This window comes from Ostrinia furnacalis, unplaced genomic scaffold, assembly GCF_004193835.3.
Source record: "Ostrinia furnacalis isolate ACB-3 unplaced genomic scaffold, ASM419383v2 OfSCF0658, whole genome shotgun sequence".
Classification (NCBI taxonomy): domain Eukaryota; kingdom Metazoa; phylum Arthropoda; class Insecta; order Lepidoptera; family Crambidae; genus Ostrinia; species Ostrinia furnacalis.
This window is the reverse complement of record NW_021130897.1, coordinates 26,302-49,543: the sequence shown is the minus strand read 5'-3', so window position 1 is coordinate 49,543 and position 23,242 is coordinate 26,302. Positions and strand designations below refer to the sequence as shown.

The following is a 23,242-nucleotide window of genomic DNA, read 5'->3' as shown; positions in this document are numbered from 1 at the left end:
GATTACTGATTCTGAAAGTGCTTTACGAGCTCTTTCAAACGATATCAGTAATAGGTTACAGAATTAACTGGATCTATCCGAAAATTCAATGTTTTCAGCCTCCATACTAAATGTATGCCACTATGCCAGCCACACAATATTAGAAGTGTTAATTTTTTTTATTTTAAATAATAAACACTTAAAATTAATTCGTGAATAGCATTCTTATTTAAAATTATTCACGGAAAACATTGGTTTTAGGCTTTACTTGCTATAATATTATCAAGACATGAGTGCTATGATTGTGGCAGTATTAAATGTATGGAAGCTGAAAACATTGAATTTGCGAATAGATCCAGTTTATTTTATAACTTTTTATTGGTACCATTGGATAGAGCTCGTGAAGTACTTTCAGGATCAGTTACCAGTTTTTGGATATCTTGTATAGTTTTTAATATTATGAGGTTTTACTAAATGTATGGAGGCTGGAAACATTGAATTTTCAGATAGATCCAATTTATTATGTAACCTATTATTGGTACCGTTGGATAGAGCTCATGAAGTACTTTTAGGATCAGTAAGCAGTTTTTGGATATCTTGTATAGTTTAGAAATAATCGAGTGAGATCACTTATCGTTTCCACCCTGTATAAAAGAAAGTCGTGTTAGTTACTCCACTTATAACTCAAGAACGGCTGAACTGATTTAGCTGAAAATTGTCAGGGAGGTAGTTTAGAGCCAGGAGAAGGACATAGGATACTTTTTATCCCGTTATTTATTGCCATTAAGGCGGAACAAAGTTCGCCGGGTCAGCTAGTTTTAAATAAAGCCTTGAAGGTTGAAGCAATAAAATAACAAAAAAAAATCGCATCGCTGTGGAAATCCTACGAACGACTGTTAATCACACTTGTCGAAATCATCTAAATATCTCTGACGACGCTGGTTCAGCCTTAATCTACTAATATTATAAAGAGGAAAACTTTGTTTGTTTCTTTGTTTGGTTGTAATGAATAGGCTCAAAAACTACTGGACCGTTCGTTTTTAAAAATTCTTTCACCATTCCAAAGTTACATTATCCACGAGTAACATAGGCTACATTTTATTTTGGAAAAAAATATGTAGTCCACGCGGGCGAAGTTAGACAAATAAACAGCCAGTCACTTTTACAATTATATTATTAATCTACATTTTGAGTGCCAACACTCTGACTAGAATTACAATTACAATCACAGCGCGACCACTTTGACGTAGTCCACCACCAGCTCAGGCTGGTTCCAGGTCTGCTGCCAGGAGTCCAGGTGCTCCCAGAAGCTGAGCATGGCTTTGTGGGCGACGTCTCTCCAGGGCTTCGCCCTGTCCCCGGAGTAAGCGTCGTCGCGGAATTCGCTGATACCGCCCACGGCTACGCCCAGAGTTAGGTAGAACTGGAAGAAAGTGATCGAATCAGAAATGAGGAGATCCGCAGGAGAATCAGTGACCGACGTAGCTCGCAGAATTGCTAAAATCAAGTGGCAGTGGGCGGGACACATAGCTCGTAGAGACGATGGCCGTTGGGGCAGAAAAGTTCTCGAGTGGCGACCACGGGCTGGAAGAACTAGCGTGGGCAGGCCTCCTACTAAATGGACAAAGGATCTGGTAAAGGTCGCGGGAAGAGCCTGGATGCAGGCAGCACAGGACCGTTAATTGTGGAAAACCTTGGGGGAGGCCTTTGTCCAGCAATGGACGTCATTTGGCTGAAACGAACGAAGAAAGTTTCTTCGTTCGTTAATTGAGATAATCAATCGATTTAAGCAAATTATGCGTTAATTACATACTTTCAGATACCCTTTACCTGATATTTAGGTAAACATAGGCAAAAATTCCACTTTGTGAATGAGGTTTTGAAACAATATTAGTGACGCAGAGTTAGATGAGTCCCAAATTGCATCATAATTAATTTATTGGGGGAGGCCTTTGTCCAGCAGTGTGATTTGACTGAAACGAACGAAGAAAGTTGTCGCTAGTGATAATAAATTGAGATAATCTATTGATTTAAGCAAATCATGCGTTAATTACATACTTTCACACACCCTTTACCTACCTGATATTATTAGGTAAACAGGCGAAAATTCCTCTTTTTGAGAATGGGGTTTTGCAACATTATTAGTGATGCAGGAGTTAGATGAGTCCTAAATTGCATCATAATTCATTTATCGACTAGAAGTAAATAAATATGACTCCTTAGGCTTATGCATCAGATGTTAAGGTGATTCAAGTATACGAAATTATTATAATGAATATGTATGTTAAATGACACTATTTTACGCGTACATAAGGTAGGTATATCGGTAGCGCGGGGAGTTTAGGCCAAATCTTCGATTGCTTCCAATATTATAAAGGGTTCTGCTGCAAACAAAGAATATAAATGGCCTGACGGTGATGATGGAACATTGACTTACGTGGTCATCGAATGGCGCCAAGTTGGATCCCTTAGCGAGCAGCGTGCGAGGTAACGCGCATCTTTGCGGGAAGCGATCGCGCAGCGCACGCGAGCCGTCCACGCGCGCCCATTGCTCGCCATCCACTGACAGCGTTATCTGGTCTATAACAAACACATTTTAATATTGAAATAGGAGCTTCAAAGACCTTTTTAACAGACTTCAACAAAAGGAGGAGGTTCTCAATTTGGTTGGTATCTTTTTTTTTCTATGTATGTACATCGATTACGCCGAGTTTTCTGAGCCGATTTACATGATTCTTATTTTCATCGATGCGGAATAGTTTCCATTTGGTCCCATAAAAATTTTATTTGATTTGGTTGAGTAGTTTTTATTTTATGAGCATTTTTAGTTTTTAGCATGCTCGCGTGACACTTTGTTTGTGACAATTACGTCGTGATTACGTCGTCTAGGTATATTTATGTAATCGATGTTCACCGATTACTTACAGATTTTTCGTCCGATTTATGTGATTCTTTTTTGTTCGATAATAGATACTTGCCATTTGGTCCCATAAACAATTTAATTTAGTTTAACTTAGTCGTTTTTATTTTATGAGCATGAGTTTCGAACAGATTTTATTTTAGGAATCGATTTCTTTTAATAGAAATAACTTCGGTAGTTTTGGAGATATTTTATATATCCATACCTACCGCCGGGGGATGGCAGATTATGTGGAGCTCGAACCCAATAAAACTTGGGGTGTTCTCTCTGCCGCAAAGTGGTGGGCGCATTGGGTACTAGAAACGACTGAGGCGCTTTCCGCGGACGTCCCGCCCTACACGGCGAGACCCACCACGCCCCCACTTAATGGGGGACACCTTCAAAGACCTGTCTTTGCTGTACTTAAAAAAAAATACACGCCAGATTATTATAATATGCTTGTATCCTATCAAAAAATACCTTAGCGAACAAAAAACAAAAAATAAATCGATTCACCACGATTTCTAGTCAGTAAATGTAAGTGTTTCTATTATTGATTTTAACCTGCTAGGCAAAGTACTCCCTGAGGATTTCCACAAGGGCCGGCGCTGCCCGCATCCAACAGTGAACAATGTTAACAGCATTGTTGTGTTCCGGCAGTTAGAGGTAAGATAGCCAGTTCCTCCGTGGTTGAGGATTCCGGGTGAAGCTCACTTCCACCTTCGGCCTGATCGTCACTTACCATCAGGTGAGATACAGGCTAGGAGCTTCCTCGTTGTGGATAAATTAATTAATTACCTATTTTTTGAGACCGTCAACTTTCTTCTGGGATATTTTACTTGGGTTTATTGGGTACTTACCGGGCAACCATGTAATGGAGTATTCGTGGAAATCGTCGCCCCACATTTTTCCATTGGTCAGCACTTTGTTTGTGAGCAGTTGCCCACGACACTGGAAGTCCATCACTGGTCCTCCGTATAAAATCTGCCAAAACATAAACATTTCATATATCTCATTGAGGAAGACTTACAAAATTAATAAGTGGTGTGATTACAATGTTTAAAAGGGGATGATAAACTTGAAAAAGAAGAAACTTCATAAAATTTGTTTTTAAGTTAAAGTCAACGTCAAAGTTTCTTTATTTGTATAGACTATTAAATAGTTCTTACAAATCGTCAAATATTTTGCTCTTAAGGAGCCTCTACATGTCTCATAATCTTTTTACCCTACCAGCGCTTCGAGACCAACATTTGGCAAACTCAGTCAAAAATGTCCAAACTCCACACACGTATCAAAACAAATAGAAATAGACTGTAGACCGCAAACTGCAAGTCACAACGGTTTCTTTGGTGTACCTTAATGCCTGGATGCGGACAGCGCAGGACCGCTCATTATGGAAAACCTTGGGGGAGGCCTTTGTCCAGCAGTGGACGTCATTTGGCTGAAACGACGACCTTAATGCCAGGCCCATGCCTGTCTGGAGCGAGCCATAGTTTGGGACGGAGCCGCGAAAAAATGTCTAGGCCGTCTAGCTCGGACAATAATAACTCGCAGTACCGTCCCAAAGACTTTGGAAGGACACCGTCAGATTTTAGTGAGTAGGCCCTGCTCATCTGGCAGGGAGAGCCTCACAACACCCACTGGTTCTCCCACTGGTGGGACATGCAATTTCATGCATTTTCTGTAGAAAATTTTTTTTGGAAAGAAGCACTATAGTTACCTTGTTCCCATACTCGTCAGGTCCCGCTCGTAAGTCAGCGTTACCGCGGGCTGAAGCTATCTTGATCACTCCTGAAGCGAAATGCGAACTGCCGTACTTCTTTAGAAACGGCTCTAGAAGTAATTCTGTAATAAAAAACACTTACTTATTCTACTAACTAAAGTGACTGACATAGCCAACAGAATCGCCGAAATCAAGAGGCGGTGGGCGGGGCACTTAGCTTTCAGAGCTGATGGTCGCAGGGGCAGAAAAGTTCTCGAGTGGCGATTGTGGGCTATCAGATGACCTGAATTATCTAGATCAAAGACACTTTTCTAAACGATTTAGGAAGCTTAAATACAAACATTGGCGGAAGAATGGTGGGGCGCGTCTTCCTGGATGAAACGATCTATTGATCGTCGAAGACGCGCCCCACCATTCTTCCGCCAATGTTTGAGTATTATTGGTACACGCTAAATCATCCATGAGCACACGCACCCTACAACGCACATGACGCTTGGATCGCTCGGATCAAACTCCCCGCACCCCGCGCTTCCTTCGACCAATAAGATGCATCTTCATGGATGAAACGATCAGCTAGACTAAGTATGCGTATTGTTGGCGTTAGTTTTTACAAAACAAGTATTTGTTAGAGGATCCAAAAGGATTCCTCCATGGAAGCGGAAGAGCTACAGTCGCACAGCATCATCATCATCATCATTTCAACTAAAGCTGTTTCGGAATCGGATCCAGATAGCAAGTGGACATACAGCAGCTTTCTGCAACTCCCCAGGTATACCTATTCATCTTGTGGGCAATCACATGACACTTGTAAAAAATTTAGGACGCTTATCTGGGGGACCAGTGATGATATACGGCTCGGAAACGTGGCCTCTCAATATACTTATCAATAAGCTCAAAATGGTACAGCGTGCTGTGGAGAAGGCTATGCTCGGTGTTTCTTTAAGAGATCGAATCAGAAAGGAGGAGATCCGTAAACAAACTAAAGTCGCTGACATAGGTCAACGGATCAGCAAGCTGAAGTGGCAATGGGCAGAGCACAAAGTACGCAGAACTGACGGCCGATGGAGCAGCAAGGTTCTGGAGTGGAGGCCACCTACCGGAAAGCGCAGCGTAGGACGTCCACCCACAAAGTTGACCGGCGACCTCATAAAGGTAGCAGGAAGGCGCTGGATGAAGGCCGCCACCATGATGGAAATCATTAAGGGAGGCCTATGTTCAGCCGTGGACGTCCTATTTCTGAAATGATGATGATGATGATCTTGGGGGCGCTGCCACTGCACCTGGATACATCCAGTCGCCCTGAGGCAGCTTGGCGCGGATGGTGACGGTGCCGTAGGTGAAGGCCACGCTGCTGGTGAGACGGCCACTGGCTACAGGCGGTAGGATGTTGGCGCCCATCGCTTGCCGGTAGCACGCCTCGGCGCTGGCGGTGCAACTGCAATAACGTAGATGATGACATCATCTTACTATAGTTGTTGCAACTCACGAAGACGAGTGAGCTTTACTCGTGTGTGTACGTGTACATGCACATAACGATAGTGTAATGTCTGTTAAAACCTTACAAAACTTTTGAAAAACGAAGAGTAGCAGGCCACCACACATGTAACACTCACTCGCCTTTGTGAATTGCAACAACTTTACTTTGTCTGGTACTTTTGAGTCACCAGTCTGGCATAGCTCAATCGCAGCAAAGATCATCATCAAAAATCTCCTTCTTTTTCTTCCAAATATAATATGGCATCTAATACTGGTAGACCAACAATTGCCCCCAGATTTGATGAAACTTTACTTAACCAACTGTAATCATTAGTGTCCGACCGAATATGGATTTTCAGCCGAAAACGGAAACGAAAACGAAGCTTCGGCTGCAGTCTCATTTTCGGCCGAAAACGAAAACGAAAACGAAAATGACCTTCAACTCACAAACAATCTGAAATTATGTAAAAACTTTGAAAACCGTTAATGTTTTGACCAAAAACATAATGATGTTTGACAGTTGTTTTTGATAAGGATTGATTAAAGAAAACCGGCAATAAAACACAAAAAATTGAATTATGAATTCTTAGTAGAATATTATTTCCGGTGTATATTGAAATATTGGGAAGTGAAGAAGAAATAAAGGGTGTCCAGTGGGAATTTTTCAACTTCAAAAATGATTCATACAAATAAATTAATGATTTTTTATTATTTATTACTAATGCAAACTGGAGTTTAACAATGCGGATTTATTTTTTTATAGGCAATGTCTTTTAAATGATGCCCGTTTTACTATAGGCACTCTCACAGCCGGACCCTTACATTCGCAACTATGCGAGAGCAAATCGCGCTAATAATTTTCCTGCAACTTCACGGCGGATATTTTCTTACAGAACCTGAATTATTTAAGGATTGTTTTGCTGTAAACTTGACTTGAGATATCCCCACAAGAAAAAGTCGCATGTTGTGAGATCTGATGACCGAGGCGGCTAGAAAAATTAGTCCTCAGTGTCTCCATCGAGGTACTCTCCGTGTGTGGTGAAACACCTTCTTGCTGTGAAGCAAGACACATCGACCAGTGACTCATGGCGTATTTCAAATCCGCATTAGACTCTTTTTTGAAACAATTAAACTTAATGAAAACTCTTTGGTTTTATTTGTATTCAATTTGGAACTTGGAAAATTTTCGCTGGACACCCTTTACAATGTAACCTCACTTCAAAACTTCAAAAGAGTGTGACAATACCGAGTCCGTTCAAGTCTGATTGGAACCATGAGTGCATCAGATTCACTCCCGAAGATATCGGAACGATAAACTTCACCATCTTACTCACGTATTTTTGATATTCGGTTTGGCCGAAGTTTCGGCTGGTTTTTGGCCGAAAACGAAAATATGGCCGAATGTCCATTTTTTGGCCGAAAATGGCCGAAAACGAAAACGAAAACGAATATTCGGTCGGTCACTAGTAATCATGCAGTCAATATCCTCTAGCCCAGAGACATTGCGATAACCCGAAGATTCGCGCTATCCCGATGTTTAACCAAGTAAAGCGTTAAGCTTCAACCACACCAAGGCGTGCAGATCGCCATCGCCGGTCCGATCAAAAGCCAATGATCATTTCCCTATGGTCGCGCCGGCGATGGCGATGTACACGCGTTGGTGTGGTTGAAGAATTAATTCGGTGCTTTTTTGCATCCTAGTTGCATTACAAGGACTTCGCTCCGCTGTCGCTATCGAGATGTGTGGTACAAAAATGCTGGGTCGCATCTCCTTAAAATTGTCACACCTAGTAGTAACTGCATCTAATGCTTCGCTATTTTATTTTGTTGGCCTATTTTACACTTGTCAGATAAGCGTTTCGTCTATATTAAGGGATTTCAACTATGAGTAATATAGTCCTTACCCACTGAATAAGTCCAGGCTTCCCGTGTAGATGGACTCATTGTTGAACCCTGGGAGAGTCTGCTGCAGTTTCGGCGCGATGTGCAGGAAGCCCCCGGACACTGACACGGGTCCGTTGGGAGACAACCTTTGGTATGACACGAAGGGGAATTCCTGGTGACATATAATAAAAAATAAGAACTTAGATTTCAAGCAGCAGTGGCGTAACTATACCATCTGAGGCTCGTGGCAAATTCTGTGCTTATTTTTCAGGGGGGCCCCGGGACCATATCGCCCTGAAGCATCGCGATCTTGGGCCAGGGCCCGTGGCATTTTGCCAGCCCTGCCACCCTATACCTGATTTCAAGTGAAATCCTTTAAAAATACAAGTACCTATGGCTTTTTCAGAGCACCTCCAAGTAAGCAACGAAATGTTGCTTTCCTTATAGTCTGCGCGATATTGCTGCTTTTAGAATAATAAACATTAAGTACCTACAGCTGACTTTATAAGACTTCATTTCTCCATTCACATCCACAGGATTCTACCGCAGTAGATAAATAAATTATATACCTGATTATACCTACTGCGATTCTACTCTATGATTCTATTCTACCAAATCTACATGGTTCCTACAAATGAAATTAGTGTTGAAGGCCTTAACTTATCCAAATGGGCCAAATTAACGATTTAAGTCAAGAGTGTCCGGACCGTAATTAAATGTCAAATAAGTATAAAGGAATAGCTTGGTAATACTGGTAATACTGCTTACAGGATGGTTGATGGGTATGTACTGTTCAATCTGCCAGAGATCGTCCTTGAAGGAGTCGAAGTTGTCTTCGAAGATGGTCTGCCCTGCGCACGCTTTGCCTCCGCGGATGCGCGTCGCTGACGGACGGCAGTCAGGCGTGGGCGTGGGATTTGGGCCAGTGGGGCTGCCTGAACGGCTGCTGAACTCTGGAATTATTACCAACTACTTTAATCTAAATTCCTTATTAGTTACTCTTTCAAGGGTTGCGGCGGGGGCGGTCCGCCCCGGGTGCCAAGCATCAGGGGGCGACACAAGTCGCGCAGATTAGTACTCACTGGCACATCTGCAAGCGGTCTATGTCATGATTGTCTTTCAATCTTCGAATCGGTAGGTAAACATCCTGGGGGGNNNNCATCCTGGGGGGATATGACGGGGGGGGGGGGGGGTGATGATCGCCCCGGGGCCAACCCATGCTACCGCCGCCACTGAAGAATTACAATTTATGGATGGTTGTAAAACCCTAAAGCTGGAAGAGTTTTAGGAAGTTTATCTCACCCGTGATAGTATAGGTGAGACCGTCCTTAACGAATCCTTCTCTGTTGACCGACACAAAAACGTAATAGTTAACGACGTCGCCGACTTTCAGCTGGGCGTCAGGATTGTCGTACACCCATCGCCCGTTGGTTGCCTGGGTGATTTCGCCCTTAAGTCCGCCTACCGCGGTGCTGTCGATGGCCCTGTTTACATTCCCTTGGAATACGAAGAGGGACATGCCAGGGGAATCTAGAAGTAAACAAATAAATTATTATAAGGGTCCTTAATTCGATTCCTAGTTTGGTCAATTTGGGAAATGAGGTAAAAAATGTGCTCTGGTAAGTTTTTTACGTTAATTATATTGCTGTACTCAAGTCACTCAACTCAATCAAGCAATCGGGCAGATAAAAAAATATAGGATAGTAGGTAGGTAGGTACAATCTTTTTTTTGTTTAGGGGAATTACTTTTAACAGTATCACGTTGACTTAATATTCAACTTAATTAAAGCTTTTCTTGAATTGAAAATTAAAAATAAATTTAACAGTAATTTTTAGATAAGGCCCCAAATAAAATGTAGCTTATTTAGTCAACTGATATCATACATATTAGTAGGTAAATAAATATAAAGTTTTGGTATCTGTATAAGGTTCCTTAAGAATGTTTGTGTTTATTTAAGTAGGTATTGGATACAAAAACAAAATAAAAGTTTATGGACCAAATAAATAACTATAATGATTAAACAATTTATTGGAAGTCGTTTCATAAACAATACTTATCCGTGTGGCGGTAAAAAAACCCGGCTTTTAATGTTTACTAAATAAAAAGCTGTTTTCAAGGGCACTAAATATTTAAATAAAACTCACCAGGTATGGATGCCCTGAATCCTTTTGGGGAAAAAGCCTCGATTTTGACATCAGGGATATTGAACTTCTGTGCACAACAGGTTTGTAATAATATTGCTATGACGCACGTGTGCGTAAGCGCACGTTTGACCAGTGCGACGGCCATCTTGCCACTGAACCGGTTGAGGTGATAAACCCAAGACAAAGAGACAGTCCTGCAAACTGTATAACGTGACGCATACAAATGTGTCACTTTAAGCTTGAATTGTGAATTTGTGATGTGTATTTTGTTTCTACTGGACCTCAAATTATGTTGTCGACAATTTCCACTCTATATGTTGCTGCCGTTAAATGATATTGGTGTAATCTGATCGGTCTAGTTTCTTTCTAGAATCTGTAAATAAAACAATAAATATTATTTAACAAACCCAAACCGATTAAATTCAAGTAGTCATATTATATTGATAACCGCTAAACGATAACCTTTCTTAATTCTGAGTAAATAAAATCATTAAGCTTGTTATTATTGCAACAGGCAAATGTAATATGTTGGGAAAAGCCTAGCTCCGGTTTTCTATGGTAAAAATCAAATGGAAATTGAACCCGGGACCGAATGCAAGTCTGATAACTTATGTAGCCTACGTGTTTTCGAGCTTACCGGTTTGGCCACGGTTTATTGTTTGCTAATTCATGACACATGTTGTATCACAGACTTCAATGTTTGCATTGCTAAGAATAAAACCCTACAACTAGGTTCGGTGTGAGACATCAATTTGATCACGGTAACTTAATTACAGCAATTCTTGGTATAGCGTCATTTACCGTATTGCTTACTTTGTGAAGTGAATCCCCGATTTCGCAAAATGTGTCTCTAATATTGTTGCAATGACCCATGTCGCGCGGTTCTTTTTGAAGCATTTCCATTAGGTTACAGTTTTCTTATTTTATCTTTTATGATCTTTAGGCCCTTTTCCACCAAGGCGCAGATAAGTGTTTTGAATCCTGTATTCCTGTTGTCCCCACGATTCTTGTCCCGATAATGGGTTCAAAAGGAATTGATTTAAATTATGAAAATTACTTCCCGTTGTCCCATTAACCAATCAGATTTCCTGGTTTCCTGAATAATTAAATCTGAGATCCAAAACACATCTCCGCTCCGCTTTACCTTGGTGGAAACCAGGCCTAAGATTCTCTTTGAGTTTGCTGTCCTGTACTTAAAATCCATTTTTATTTCACTGCCCGAAGTTTCATTCCAACTGCGTTCTCAAATAACCCGAACCGGTCACAATTTGAAACCGAACTTTATTTTCATGGTGGGAGAGGTGTAAAATAAAACACAATCAATAACTTGATATTCGGGCTATTTATTTGTATCAGCTCCTTAACATATAAGTGGTCTTTACTGGCGGTATAAGTGTGACTTAGGGCCATAGCTGACATTTTAGTTTTATGCCCGTTTTCACCATCTCTATCTCTAATTTTTTAAGTGACCCCTACACGTAACAGGCATTTTGTTTTCAAAGGGGTCACTTAAAAATTAGGGATTGATGGTGAAAACAGGCATTTTAGAAAGACCATCAATCAGGTCTTAATTACTATAATTGAGCGATTAGGACTTGTTTGAATGATTCGTGTTTTTGCTACTTTTGCCATTCATTTAGTTGTTTCTGGACCCTCCAAAAATGCATGAGTGTGTATTGCCAGCTAATCACGCAGAGTTGCCAGATTAAAATGTCAGTTATGGCCCCCATAATGAGGGTAGTCGTCATTTCAAATGGGCAAATAGAAGGGCATAACCGAGTCATTATGGCCGTTCTTTCAATATGCTATTAACAATACAGAACAGCTAAAATATTGCAGCTGGTTTTTGAGAGACCAATATTAATATTTCATATCTAACGATTGTCAAATGGTTGTGTGTCAATATATTTCATTTAAATACATATTCTTAACATTACAAATAGAGGTGAAAACAGTTGAGGAAGTCGTACGTAGAATACAAAATCGTCGACTAAATATGAAAGGACCCAGAGGTATATTTAATGTATTTTTTAGCCAACACACCAATTGCCTTATGTAGTTTTCCTAAGCTTTTCAAGTGAAAAATTACTGCAAAAAACTTAAAAGTTTATCAACATACATTATTTTCTATGCCATTTTTAGTTATTTTTGTTTTAGTGGGAAATATAAATACAATTTTCACTAACTCCAAAAAATATATAGAACAAAACATGAAGTCAAATACTACCTTCTTAACCATTTCATTTCTAGTCGACATTATAAAAGACTACAAATAATGTTCATATCAATATATTTTCACGTACATTAAATTTTAACTTTCTACAATAGAATTAACATTAAGATATAAGTGATAGATGCCTCAATTTCTATCTAAAGAGTGTCAATACCTACATACCTTTTATAATGCGGTATATTAAACATCAAAATGTATGCTAGGGTTGCCACTGTTAAAAAACTTTTTGTTCAAAAAAAGCCTCGTCGAAAGATAACCTGTTTAGAAGCATATAGGAGGTGGAGGTGGCTCGAGACTGATACCAAGGTTAATTTTTTTACGAGTGGCAACCCCAAAAGAAAGCATAGCTAAGAATTAACGAGATTGGACTATGTGTTACAACACGCTACGACGTAATACAAATTCTTTCTTAAAGATATGACTCGAATCACAATGATATAACCGTGCGTGATAGACATAAAGTAGCAAATAACAATTTTGTGGGTGTGCACAGCAAAAATAGCTTGTATTTTGAGAAAGAGGTGCGGTTTTCGTGTTCACGTGCTTACTCAAAAGCAGACAATAGTTATATTGCAACCACATTATTTTGAACTTTATAGTCTTACTCAGGGTTCGAGGATATATATCAAGGGATATATATCAAGATATATATCGGATATATATCCGATATATATCAAGCCGGTTTTGATGATATATATCAACTTTTAAAATTTGTTACTGTATTTATACTTTTTGACATAAGATTTTTATTTTTTTAGTTGATTTTGCCGTATTTCAAAGATATTTTATGTTTTTGCTTTATTTGTCTGATTTTAAGTTTTAAAGACATTAAAAACATGTTTATGTAACACATATGCAATAGTATTCATGAATAATACAATAAAATAATACTATGGCTTTCATACAAAATTGATATATATCAAAGTTGATATATATCGGATATATATCATAAATATCCGATATTTTGATATTTATAATAAATATCGGATATTTTCGAACCCTGGTCTTACTAGCATTCCGCCCGCGGCTTCGCCCGCGTGGAATTTCGTCTGTCACAGAAAAACTTTATCGCGCGTGTCCCTGTTTCAAAAATCGGGATAAAAACTATCCTATGTCCTTTCCCGGGACTCAAACTATCTCTATGCCAAATTTCATCAAAATCGGTTCAGTGGTTTAGGCGTGAAAGCGATACAGACAGACAGACAGAGTTACTTTCGGATTTATAATATTAGTACCTATATTATGTTAAAGTCGAAAAACAATGACCAATTAGACTATATTTTTTTGTTTTCTTTCGACTCATGATTTGCACTTACTACTTTATGAATTTCCAATATTAAAATTTAAACCACCTTTCTAAGATTCAAAACATTAGATATTACAAGAACAGACTCTAAACAACCTTAATACAAATACAACACTAACGCTAAATAAATTCGAAATAATATCTATGGCAACACCAAAGGACGCCATTTTATGTCGTCATAACGAGCTCGTTTCTTAAACAGACATTGAAAGGAGAATTACTTTATCTAGCTAAGTAAAAGGAAAACCTTGAATTCACCATACAGTAAAAGTGTTTTTTTATTATTTACTTGTCACATTTTAAATACAGGATGTTTTTATTAGAGGAAAATTATTAAATAATATCAAACTAGCTAATAGATAACTGCAGGAGACATAAGAATGAGAATGTATAAATAATGTTACAGGAAAAACACAGTTAAAATTAATGTCGAATGTTTTGAAATGAATAACAAGTAAAATGATATTTAAAATCGAAGGTTATTTATACCAAAAACAACAGATTTTCTAAGTAAGACCCGTATTACAGAACAAAGCTCAAAGTGGATTCTATCTCAAGCATTGAATTTCAATGTTTCGGCCAATCACAGGGCAAAATCTGACTGATTCGGAGTCGAGTTTCAAGCATGGTGTTGTAATACGGACCCAGTATTTATGTGAACTAAATACCTTATTACCTTACCGCCGAAATCTTCCACAGTATCAAGCACCAATCTTAAGACTTATCCACGACTTAGGCCACGACATTACCGCCATATTTTGACCGTTTTAATCCAAAAGAAAAAGATGATTAGAAAACAAAGACAATAATTTAGTCAGAATGTCGATCTGAATCAGTTTTATTCCTTTGAAATTTAGACATTTTAAAATAGAACAATTTTTTTTCTAAATATTGCGATAGAAACTTGATTAAGGCCAAAATATGTATGTCAATTTTAAGGCATCGCCAAAGAACGCGTACTTGTGCGCTATAGTGCCGAATTGTGTTGGTAGAATGTAGATAGTTTCATATCAAACGGCGCCAACGCTAGTACGCATTGCTTTATCGCGGCATTAGGGATGGTTTGACGTCAGGTTCTACATTCTACAAACATAGATTGGCGCTATAGCGCGACGACAGATTAGCGCGCTAAGTATTTGGCTAAGCCTTTTCTAGATGAGACCTTTACAATCCATCCAATTCATTCCATCCAACTAGCAACACGAATGCTAATATACATTAACATCAATACAGTACTACAAAATTAAGAACAGGATGGGTGAATATAATTTACCTAACCTTACACAGGGGAAAAATCACAAGTTTTACAAGATAAAAATGGTCCTCATAATTTTTACTGGGATTGATTAAAAATGTTGGTATACAAATAATAGCTCATCATAGATTTTAATAATAAATAATAGAGCCATAATTATTATTATTAAGCACAGTTAATAAGTGCGCGCAGAAGCTACGAAAGCATAGTTTATGATATTACCTATTTATTTATAGTAGACCGTAAAACCGCTCGACTCTTCACCACTTTTCTTATTTACAGTGGCGATTGTCTTGTACCACTCTTAACAAAATTATCGATCAGTCTGTCTCTTTCTCTCTTACGTGAGTAGAAACGGACAACATGCAGTCAATCTGAAAATATGACACCATTCACAGACCAATCTGGCCTTTAAACTCCACTAAAAACAACCCAAATAGGCCAGACTAATAGTTTGTCACTTTTCAATTCAACATGCTGTCTCGCTTCTTTCACAAAAGAGAAAAAGAGAAGTCCCCACTCAGTTTTAGATCTTGGCTCAACTCAACAAAATTGCCCACAGAACTTACTTCAGTTATATTTTCTTCTACATTTTTTTGCTATTAACTATCAAGATAAATTCTAATTCATTTTTGACGCGATTATGTACAAAGCCCATTTTGTTTCTCGAATTTAGGAATATTTGTTACTTTGTTATCAATAATTTATGAAAACAAGTTCAAATATAAGTAAAATGAATATTTTATTGGATAAATAATACATTCGATTAAATAATAATATTGTAATATGTCGATAAAATAAATATAAAAATATACCAGATAAAATTGTACTTTCCTTTCTATTTTCTCTAATATTTTCCTACCTTCTCTAACCGAGAATTTTTAATATGAATAATTCGTTAAATTTTATAAAATAAAAATCTTTAGTTGGTTAAAAACATCGCTATAATAGTGAAATCGTTAATATTCATTGCTAAAATTCTTTTTACACAATTAGAAAATACAAAGGAATGTAATTGAAATGTTTTTTTTAGTAAAGGCTACTCTTTTTTACTATTTTTGTCTCGCTCGCATGCAAGCTAGTATCTGACAGTGGGAGTGAGAGAGAGAACTAAATGCCAAGCTAATTTCACACTATATTTAGATCAGATCCGATATAATTATTATAATTTACAATGTCAAACATAGAATAGTCATGTAAGGGTTTAGCAATCTCACATCACTGGTAAGTGGTCAGTTGAATAAAACTGGCACGTTCACAATACTAAAATAAATCAGTTTTATTATACAGCATGTATAAGAAAACATTACACTATATTCAGCAATAAATAATAGTGAAAACAATAACTATCTCGCTCATAAGTTTGACAGCTTGTGAGAGATAGATAGATATTTTATAATACGTTTGCAATATGACGTCACGTGACGTGCGCGTGAGCTTATTAATACTCCACACAAACGCAATACGTGTATGTTCCAGCTTTTTTAACCGAGCTGTAGATTTAATTCACTATTTTATGCATACATGCGTTTTTTTACCTAATAAGAATATTACTTGACAGCCAAGAGTTAAATTCGAAACAGATATTTGACAATTAAACCACAGATTATTATACCGAAAATAAACTCTTTATGGCCACTTTAAATTAAGCTTTTTTTAGTAATTATCTGCCTTTTCAATTCTCTAAATACTGATCGTAGATTACAAGATACGGTTTGCAAAAATCCATGTCGTAAGGGAAAAATCAGTGAATTTAATATCAAGTAACTGATTCGCACTAAATATCGGCATGTCAAGTAAATAAGTATCACTCTTCAGTGACTAAGTCCATCATAGTTTTATATTTCATTACATCATGCAGTACATGTACCCTGCAACGTAAAGCCAACCTTGTTCTGTTGCAATAAGAAACATTTTACGAATACAGTATACTGCAGGGTAAAGGTATTCACACATATCTACAACCATTTAATTAAATCTAACACTTTGTCAAAGTCAATTTCTTTATTCATGCAACGACATCAAAATGCCACATCGCAAAACTACATCACATAAAAAATGCACATTCACTCTTTCTGGGCCCAAATTCCACACGTCCAACGTCAATTAGCTATCTTAAAAATAAAACACCAAACATTCACTATTACCACTTAAAATTACATCGTAAAAAAAAGATAAGAAAAATAAATAATAGCTACTAAAACACGTTTTAAAAAAAAATACTGCATTCATCAATTAGAAATATAATTTAAATACGAACAGGAATATCGATTTTGCCGTCGTAAATCGAGAACGGTCCTTTGTCCCGGCCGTCACCGCACTGACAGCTGTCACTGAAGACGCACCCGTCACTCGATACCTGCGACTGCGACTCGGTCACTCGATATTTGGACTGTGATTTTGTCACTTGATATTTGATTAGCTCATCGGTGAATTGGATGTGTGTGGGGGAGTCGGTCACGTGATATTTGGAACAGGTAGGCGTGTCACAGTGGGCGGGGCGGTGGGCGCCGCTTACTGCGCCTTCTTGTCGGTCTCGTGTCATACGAAGTCCATGGCGTCGTGGGCCTTCGTCGAGAACTTTCCGTAGGACTTCTTCTTGAGGGTCCGCTCGATCAGCTTTTTCACTTCGCTCACGATGAATACGCTGGACGTGAGGCAGACTAGGAATATGAGATCTGGAACAAAAAATTAAGTATCAGATGTCATATCCGACTAGTTCTTTAGTATATGGAATTGTAATCATTGCCAAGTAGTGTTGCAGAAATATTGGCCGAAACTATAACATCTACGAGTATAGTTTTACCGTTTACTATTTTATAACTACCTGTTTACTGGTAACGGTACAATACAACATAATATGTAATAGTATTATTGGCCTCTTATCGAATTTGTACACTTCCATTAGTGGTATAAATGCGAAGTAATCGAAAATTGCAAAGCTGTGAATTTAACAGTTTTAAATAACCTTCGAATCATTGGCCTCGTCTTCATTGATAGTCGTCAACAATCTTAAACTTTATGCACACGACATAAGGTCCAAAAGGAATGAAATTAATCCCTATCGATATAAACCACACTCACCATGTCCAGTAAGCGCTTCGGTCTGGAATACGCGCTGCAGCGGCGGGAAGAATACCACCAACATCTGGCCCACCAAGCTCAGTGTCACGGCTACCAGGAACATTCTAGATGCAATACAAGACTTTACTACAAGTGTTCAGTTTTAGTACTCGTACTCATTTACATAATAATCAAATGTCGCGAAATAGTTGGCGGGGAGTATACACAAACGATGCTTGCTTCAAATCGAACGCACAGCATTGAATAGAGCTCTGTGATTGATTCGTGTGTCACCCTGTGCGTCCACGGCGCACTGTGAGACCTCATAGTAACGTTTGTAAATACGGGCGTTAGTCTTTAATGCAGGAGGACGACCCTTCCTTCACTCTGTCGACCACACGCAAAAGGGAAGTTGTAGCTTCATTAAAAATAATCATCATTGTAGTTCACGTATCATCATTTCAGCCATAGGACGTCCACTGCTGAACATAGACCTCCCCCAATGATTTCCACAATGGCCGGTTGGTGGCGGCCTGCATCCAGCGCCTTCCCGCTACCTTTATGAGGTCGTCGGTCCACCTTGTAGGTGGACGTCCTACGCTGTGCTTTCTGGTACGTGGCCTCCACTCTAGAACCTTGATTAAAAAAATAAGCCCTAATAGTAATAAATCATTTACTATGGGCCACATAAGACGGCTTAAGGTCACCAGAGCGTGCTATGTTCAGTTTCCCTGCGTGATCGAGTCGGAAATGAGGAGATACGCAGGATTCATCATCATCATCAGAAGACATTGCTTAAGTGGCAGTGGGCGGGGCACATAGCTTATAGACCTGATGGCCACTACAGCAGAAAAGTTCTCGAGTGGCGACCGATGAGAAGACATAGTGTGGGCAGGTCTCCGGCCAGACAGACCAAAGATTTGGTGAAGTACCTAAACCCCGGTCTGCGAGCACGTAGAACTTTGTCCAATGACCCCAAGCTACCTATCCTTATCGCTCGCGCGTAATTATATTGCTGTCGCGACTGTGCCACGGGCGGCAGCAGTAAGTGTGCGAGCGCGACAGCAATATAATTACGCGCGAGCGATAAGGATAGGTAGCTTGGGGTCATTGGACGAAATTTTATGTGCTCGGCGACCGGACTTTAGTGTACAATACAAAAGCCATAATAATAATAAATAACACTCACTTGTTAGAGAACAATCCGACCTGGAACACGGATTTGGTCTGCGAGCGGCACGACAGCGCGTTGAACATGTCGAACAGCACGAAGCAGGTGAACGTCATCGTGGTGTCGCGCGGGGTTATCTTGTTGTCCGACATCTGGGGAACGATGTGTGATTATACGTCGGTTATGAAGGCCTTTAGGGTTGATTTTGCTTTATAGATGACCCACACTGAACTGTCCCACCAAACTCATTGACAGGGGGGCGCTACCATTGTTCAAATATAGTTTCCAACATGGCAAAAATCGGAACCTGCGATCCGATATTGGTGGTAGTGACAAGTTCTGAAGTCAAGAGTCTATTTTGCTTAGAGAAAATTAATTAGTTCTAAAGTAAAAAGTATCTAAGATTCAAATGCACAGTACTTGTTATTTTTTACGTTATGCCACAAGGAGACGAGATTGCGGCACGTACACGACATAATTCCAATGCACTAAATTTCTAAAAGAACATTAAATAATTCGTCTTCAAAATTGAATAAGTTTTCAATCAACAGTAGATTTTTATTGATTTGAAATTGATAAGAAGCAATAGCTCATATAGCCATACTAATGGAAAAGTCGCATTTTAGTAGCTTGTAAAAATCGTCAGTTGATCGCTGGCGTCAAACAATCTATCGTAGAATTTGATGAGACATTTTTATCTATACTATTATCATGAATACGAAAGTGTAATGTAAGAATATTTAGTATAGACTGACCTCTCTATTGAAGACCCACAGGGTGCCAGCTATAATGATAGCAGCAGACAGCAATACGTTAGCCAGCAGCCCGCGCGAGATGATCCGCCGCGAAGTATCTCGCGGCCGGCGTCGCACCACCTCGTGGTCTACCGGTTCGACTCCCAAGGACTGAGCGGGAGGGCCTGCGGGAATACCGAAGTAAGTAATCAATATCTATAAAAGCGAAAGGCCTTTATGCGCAAATTGTCAAATTCGCAAAATGTCAAATTTTAAAAATGTTCTGTTGTTTAGGTTTAATCATAAAAGTCAAGTAATTAATTGGCAAAACTTTTAATCATTAAAATGTTAAGGTTTTTAAAAATATGAAACCATAAAACCGTAATATAAAGACATTTTTAAAACTTGACATTTTGCGAATTTGGCAGATTGCGACCGCTTGACAATTTGAAGGGCGAAAGGTCACTGATTGACTGACTCACTCACTCATCACGAAATCTCAGAAACTACAAGTGCTTTGAGCCTCAAATTTTACATGAGGGTTCCTTTTAGAACGTAGGTGCTCACTAAGACGGGATTTTCCAAAATTCAACCCCTAAGGGGGTAAAACGGGGTCCACGCATACGAAGCCGTGGGCAGACGCTAGTCATGTATAATAGCAGATCATTTAGTTTTGGCAAGATAATGTGAAATTGATAAAAAAGTAAAGTCACTGACTTTTGACTTATGTTGTCATACAAAATGTTTGGAAGAATAGCGTTTTAATAGCTCATAAAAAATGTTAATCAATTGGTGGTGTCAAATACACCTTCAATTGTCATCATCACCATAATGAGAGCTATCGTTTTTATACTTAACAGTTGGCACCCCTGGCGATTGACAGGACCTTACTCTACAGTGGCGCCATCTTGTTTTTTATTATTATTTTAAATTTTCTATTAACATATTGTACATCCGAAATGGATAACTGTTGAAGCCACTAAATTTTTGTTACCACCTTTTGTACACAGTTTTGACAATAAAATTATGATTATGATTATGATTATCTTGATGAGTGCAAATGCGATAGTCCTCCTACCACTTTAGCACTCACCGGTTGGTGCCACTGTCTTCGCTACTAGCAAGTGACAGGACCTTACAGCTCTACAGTGTAGCAAACTGGTGAGCGCTAAAACGATAGCCCTCATTAGGATATTCAAAATCAAAATCAAAATATTCTTTATTTGTTTTGACTAATTAAATTAGTTCTTGCAAATCGTCAAATGCTCTTAAGGAGCCTATACATGTCTCATTCTTTTTTTGCCCTACCAGCGCTTCGAGACAAACATTTGGCAAGTGCTGAGAAGAAGCGCCGCAACAAACTCAGATTCAGTATCCATTGCAAGAGCTAGACTTCCAATTTACCAGAGGAAAATGGAAGAACAGTCTGACCAGACAATATGAGTCGCCTCTTACGTTATATATAGGATGAATGAGAGCGTCCTCCCGTTTTGACAACTCATATAAAGGACGTTATCACCTGTCATTTTTAAACTGACCCTGGATAGCGGTCAATTAGCCATAACATATCATAATGAGGATACCTTTTTCACTGAAATGTCCTAAATGTCCTCCCCTAAATGTCTCACGTAATTAATGGACGCCCCCTAAGTCTAGTTATAGGAAGTATAGTAATGTTGAATAATCAAACAACTAACCGTCCATAATAATATTGATCCACAGTATCTGCATAGCATTCAACGGGTTCGGTATGCCCATGAGAGTAGCGAGAGCGATGAGCGACAACGCGGCGATCGACGTCGAAAGCTGGAAGCGGACGAAGTTGCGGATGTTGTAGAATATGCACTTGCCCTCTTCGATTGCGGCACTGAAAAACAAACAATAAATAGTACTTGGACATTTTACATTGTGCCATCAGTTCCAACTTGGACAGATGAGAGCGCATCAGACTATACATTTTTGTTGTAAAATCGCTAAGGGCTAAAAAGGCCACAGTGTATGCTTGACGTGCCGACATTCTTTTTACAATCATATCAAAGTTTCATTATTTATCTATTCGATTATAAGGTATAACAGGTTAAAGTTAAAAGCTTTTTTGTTAACCGGTTTATTTACTACTAAAACTACTCTTCAAAATATATCAATGTAGCATGAAATATATTTGCTTTCGAAAAATCAAATCGGTTCAAGCTTGAAATATTTTGATTTCATTGTTGTCGAAGTATTATTTTAACTTGAAATCTCATTTGAGTATTGAATCTAGAACCCTCAGCAGAAAATTGTGATAGCAGCAACCAAATATTGCCCTATTAATCAAAGTTTTATTTTAACTTATATGACCCATCTGAGTATCGATTCTAGAAACCCAGCAGATAGTTTTGATAGTACTCACATGATAGTAGCAAAGTCATCATCAAGCAGGATCATGTCAGCTGCCTCCTTGCACACGTCAGTGCCATTCTTGCCCATGGCAATACCGATATCAGCCCGTTTCAACGCCACGCCGTCATTCACTCCGTCACCTAAAACAATCGATATATTCGTCAGAGAAAGAAACAATCGAATTTGAGTCCGTTGACTAAGAAAACAATCGAATTTGAGTCGGTTGACTAAGAAAACAATCAAATTTGAGTCCGTCAACTTAAATAATAATATAGAGAACAATAGTGTCTAGACAAACCTAAAGAGGATTTAGGACGCTATTTGGATCAAATATGTACTTGCTCAATAATGAATAATAAATAAATAAATAAAAACAATCGAATTTGAGTCCGTCAACTGAAAAACAATCGAAATTGTGGCACGTATTCTGAAACCACACTCGTGGAATCCACATGATTAATGATTAGCATGTAAATAAATCCTTTTCCATGCGAAGAGGCTGATTTTGGCACTTAATATATAATTTTTCGTGTGTAAAAATATAGAATACTGACATTGACAAAAACAATGGGCTCTAATAAACTCCCAGTAATGTAATTAATTAAAAAAAATCTTGAAAAGAATATAAAAAACCAACTTACCAGTCATTCCTACAATGTTTCCGAGCCTCTGCAGAGACTTCACAATTGATAGCTTGTGTTTCGGTGTCACCCTGTAGAATACGCTCACCTAAATAAGATAGTAAAATTAATTAATTAGCAATTAAAAAACTAACAGTTAAAAAATAATAAATCATTCATATCTAATTCACAAACAAGGCTTTTTTAATTTGCCCATGACTACATAAGTCAACTGAAATCCACCTCAGTGAAATACTCACAATTTCCTTGTTACAAACGATAGCACATTAAGGTAAACATTGCAGTATCTTATGTAGTTGGAATAGGTGATATTTTACAACAAAATGTATAGTCTAATATGCTGTCTCGCTA

General features: G+C 38.6%; 2 protein-coding genes across 2 annotated transcripts in view; both read right to left on the bottom strand.

Annotated features, from left to right (window-relative positions):
- Positions 1 to 1,135: 1,135 nt before the first annotated feature.
- Positions 1,136 to 10,280, bottom strand: BGRP2 (beta-1,3-glucan recognition protein 2). Its single transcript, XM_028323615.1, has 9 exons — positions 10,107 to 10,280; positions 9,264 to 9,491; positions 8,730 to 8,914; positions 7,982 to 8,133; positions 5,882 to 6,036; positions 4,599 to 4,723; positions 3,739 to 3,862; positions 2,417 to 2,559; positions 1,136 to 1,402 (listed from the first exon to the last, which is right to left on the bottom strand). Exons 1-9 carry the CDS (start codon positions 10,249 to 10,251, stop codon positions 1,205 to 1,207), a joined length of 1,455 nt encoding a protein of 484 aa, XP_028179416.1. The 5' UTR covers positions 10,252 to 10,280; the 3' UTR covers positions 1,136 to 1,204.
- Positions 10,281 to 13,587: 3,307 nt separating this feature from the next.
- The window catches only part of SPoCk (secretory pathway calcium atpase), a 32,286-nt gene continuing 22,631 nt past the window's right edge, over positions 13,588 to 23,242 (bottom strand). Inside the window, exons 12-18 of the mRNA XM_028323619.1 lie at positions 22,892 to 22,979; positions 22,261 to 22,390; positions 21,566 to 21,735; positions 19,890 to 20,053; positions 19,153 to 19,286; positions 17,985 to 18,088; positions 13,588 to 17,578 (exon numbers count right to left, since the gene is read on the bottom strand). Of these exons, the coding sequence (XP_028179420.1) occupies positions 17,442 to 17,578; positions 17,985 to 18,088; positions 19,153 to 19,286; positions 19,890 to 20,053; positions 21,566 to 21,735; positions 22,261 to 22,390; positions 22,892 to 22,979 (927 nt within the window). The 3' untranslated portion in view covers positions 13,588 to 17,441. The remainder of the gene's footprint in view (positions 17,579 to 17,984; positions 18,089 to 19,152; positions 19,287 to 19,889; positions 20,054 to 21,565; positions 21,736 to 22,260; positions 22,391 to 22,891; positions 22,980 to 23,242) is intronic.

Excerpts from the sequence above, each read along its gene's own strand:
- BGRP2 (XM_028323615.1), bottom strand. The coding sequence starts at position 10,251 with ATGGCCGTCGCACTGGTCAAACGTGCGCTTACGCACACGTGCGTCATA. Across the intron at positions 3,863-4,598 it reads CTGACGAGTATGGGAACAAG|ATTTTATACGGAGGACCAGT; the intron begins GTAACTATAGTG and ends ATGTTTTGGCAG. Across the intron at positions 2,560-3,738 it reads CTCCATTACATGGTTGCCCG|ACCAGATAACGCTGTCAGTG; the intron begins GTAAGTACCCAA and ends TGTTTGTTATAG.